This window comes from Sardina pilchardus, chromosome 2 (genome assembly GCF_963854185.1).
Source record: "Sardina pilchardus chromosome 2, fSarPil1.1, whole genome shotgun sequence".
In the NCBI taxonomy this organism is placed as follows: Eukaryota; Metazoa; Chordata; class Actinopteri; order Clupeiformes; family Clupeidae; genus Sardina; species Sardina pilchardus.
This window is the reverse complement of record NC_084995.1, coordinates 43,621,749-43,624,248: the sequence shown is the minus strand read 5'-3', so window position 1 is coordinate 43,624,248 and position 2,500 is coordinate 43,621,749. Positions and strand designations below refer to the sequence as shown.

At 50.6% G+C, this 2,500-nt stretch overlaps 1 protein-coding gene across 1 annotated transcript in view; it reads right to left on the bottom strand.

Annotated features, from left to right (window-relative positions):
• Positions 1 to 2,500, bottom strand: part of adgrl3.1 (adhesion G protein-coupled receptor L3.1) — a 76,830-nt gene that overhangs the window by 10,649 nt on the left and 63,681 nt on the right. The window contains exons 18-19 of the mRNA XM_062552850.1: positions 2,388 to 2,479; positions 1 to 18 (exon numbers count right to left, since the gene is read on the bottom strand). The exon at positions 1 to 18 is cut by the window's left edge and continues 151 nt beyond it. Of these exons, the coding sequence (XP_062408834.1) occupies positions 1 to 18; positions 2,388 to 2,479 (110 nt within the window). The remainder of the gene's footprint in view (positions 19 to 2,387; positions 2,480 to 2,500) is intronic.

Sequence of the window (2,500 nt, the reverse complement as noted above, 5' to 3'; positions counted from 1 at the left end):
GCTCCGATCACCCAGGACCTGCAGAGAGCCCAGCACCAGTGCCCGGTTAAACACGGCCCACATCTCACCTCAGCACCAGCGCCCGGTTAAATACGGCCCACATCTCACCTCAGCTAATCCCACTCGCACTTTACTGCCACCGCCGGGCTGGAGACTGAGCTGCATTATCAGGCTAAAGCCCGCTTTATTGAGGACACTAAATTGTTGACACTTTTGTAGTGGCTATTCAGCTCAACAAAGCCGCTGTTGAATGTTAACACTGGTGGTGAGCTCACACGCCATCGTTCTACAAAAGTCAAATGTCGCCACGGCGGTGGCCGTAATGTTTTGAGCTCCGTAATTAGCGGAGTGCATTACCTCCATTTAAAAATGTCATTTTCTCTCAAAGGTCACTCTGGCCTGCCTGTCTCATTTACTTTGATGGCAGTTCATTTGATTGGCCAAGTTTGGCTGTGATCAGGGGTCACTACACGGAAGAAGGGAGGGATAAAAATGAGAGAGACAAGAGAGAGGGATGATGAAGGAGTAGAGAGTGGACTGTAAGGCAGATAGAGAGAGAGAGAGATAGAGAGAGAAAGAGAGAAAAGGAGATAGAGATAGTGGTGAGCAGAAAATGCCTCTGAAAGGATGGAATGAAGGGAATGAGTGCAGGAAGGAGTGGGAAAAGGACGGAGAGATGGAGTGAGTGAGAGAGACGGAGAGATGGAGGAAAAGGTGATTGATTCGCTCCTCTATGGCACCACTGAGGCGAGACACAACTTTCCAATAAAACCTAAAGGAAGACTTGGATTAATCCCAGTTGCCCAACCCTCTTCATAAATCTGGATTAGTCTCAGTTCGCTCAGAACACTCAGGTAATAAGATATCACACACACACACACACACACACACACAAAAACAAACACACACACACACACACACACACACACACACAAACACACACACACACACACAAACACACACACACACACACACACACACAAACACACACACACACACACAAACACACACACACACACACACACACACACTCCAGGCGCAGTTAGCGCTATAACCTTGTGGCCTGAGGAGATCAAGAGGGCAGGGTGTTAGTGCTATTACGACGGGGAAGCTCTCGAATCACAGGGGGGAGCAAAGCAGGGTCACCCACTCCAATCAGCCAATCAGGGGGGGCGGCACAGAACAAGGTCACAGAATGCAAATATCCTTACCAGAGAGCATCCAAAACAAGACATGCTGCACAGAATGATGGCTGAAACCAAGAGCGTGAAGAAAAGGAACAGAAAAACACACCAAATGAAAAGGACAAAACAAATAAGGCTAACACAACATAGTGAAGCAACTAAAGTAAGAAGTAAGTGAAAATAAAAATGCAGCAACAACAAAAAAAGAAAACGAAAAACGTGAACACAGTTGTGAGATGTGGGGCATTCGGAACGAGAAGATCTGCCAGCTCAGTCGCTTGAAATTCTCACAACACGGTTTCCATGACAAAGCAGAAACTCAAAACAATGCTGGGGGTGGGGGGGGAGACTGAGACTGAGGGGGGGGCAGGCGAGAGTGAGAGAGCGAGAGTGAGAGAGCGAGAGTGAGAGAGCGAGTCCAGTCTCTCGGCACACCACAGCACACATCATCGACCTCAGCCCCACACTCCCGCTCCTCACTCCCACTGCGGCCCCTGCCAGCTCTCTCTCTCTCTCTCTCTCTCTCTCTCTCTCTATCTCTCACTCTTCTCTCTCTTTTCTCCCTCTCTCCTCTCTCTTTCTCTCTTCTCTCTCTCTCTTTCACTCTTCTCTCTCTCTCTTTTCTCCCCCTCTCTCCTCTCTCTCTCTTCTCTCTGTCTCTATCTCCCCCTCTCTCTCTCCCTCCACACTGCTGCTGAGCCCTCTCCTCTCCTTTCCTCTCCTCTCCTCTCTCTCTCCCTCTGTCAGAGCCTGAGCCCCACTTATGAATATCAAATGAATAATCAATTTATGAAATAAGCCAAGTAACCCAGATTCCAGCCTATTCCCCCGCCGTCTGATGTGGGCTCCATTTCCATGTGCGGCGGGGCCCGGGCCATGCTGTTTGAGTTAGAGCGCCTTTGTCTCGGCACACACACACACACACACACACACACACACACACACACACACACGCGCGCGCGCACAGGGAGTGTGTTGCCGCGGCCCCCCGACATCCCGACCCAACTCTCCGTCAGACAGACTTCACAGGCACCATGAGAAATGAGAAAAGCATGGAGACAATGATGAGCATGATGAGGTAATGACATGGAGGCGGCGCACAGAAACCCCAAATGAGACGCGCGTGAGATCAAACACACATCCAAGCGCGGGGGGGGGGGGTGGAGGGCGACGTGGGGGGGGAGACAAAGAAGGAAGCCTTACTTGATGTTGTCCAGGCAGCCTGAATCGGGCTTCAAGATGGCGGTGTGATGGAACATCTTGTAGAGGGCGATTCCCAGGAAGATCACGTTGAGCTGGAACGCACCAGATTAAAG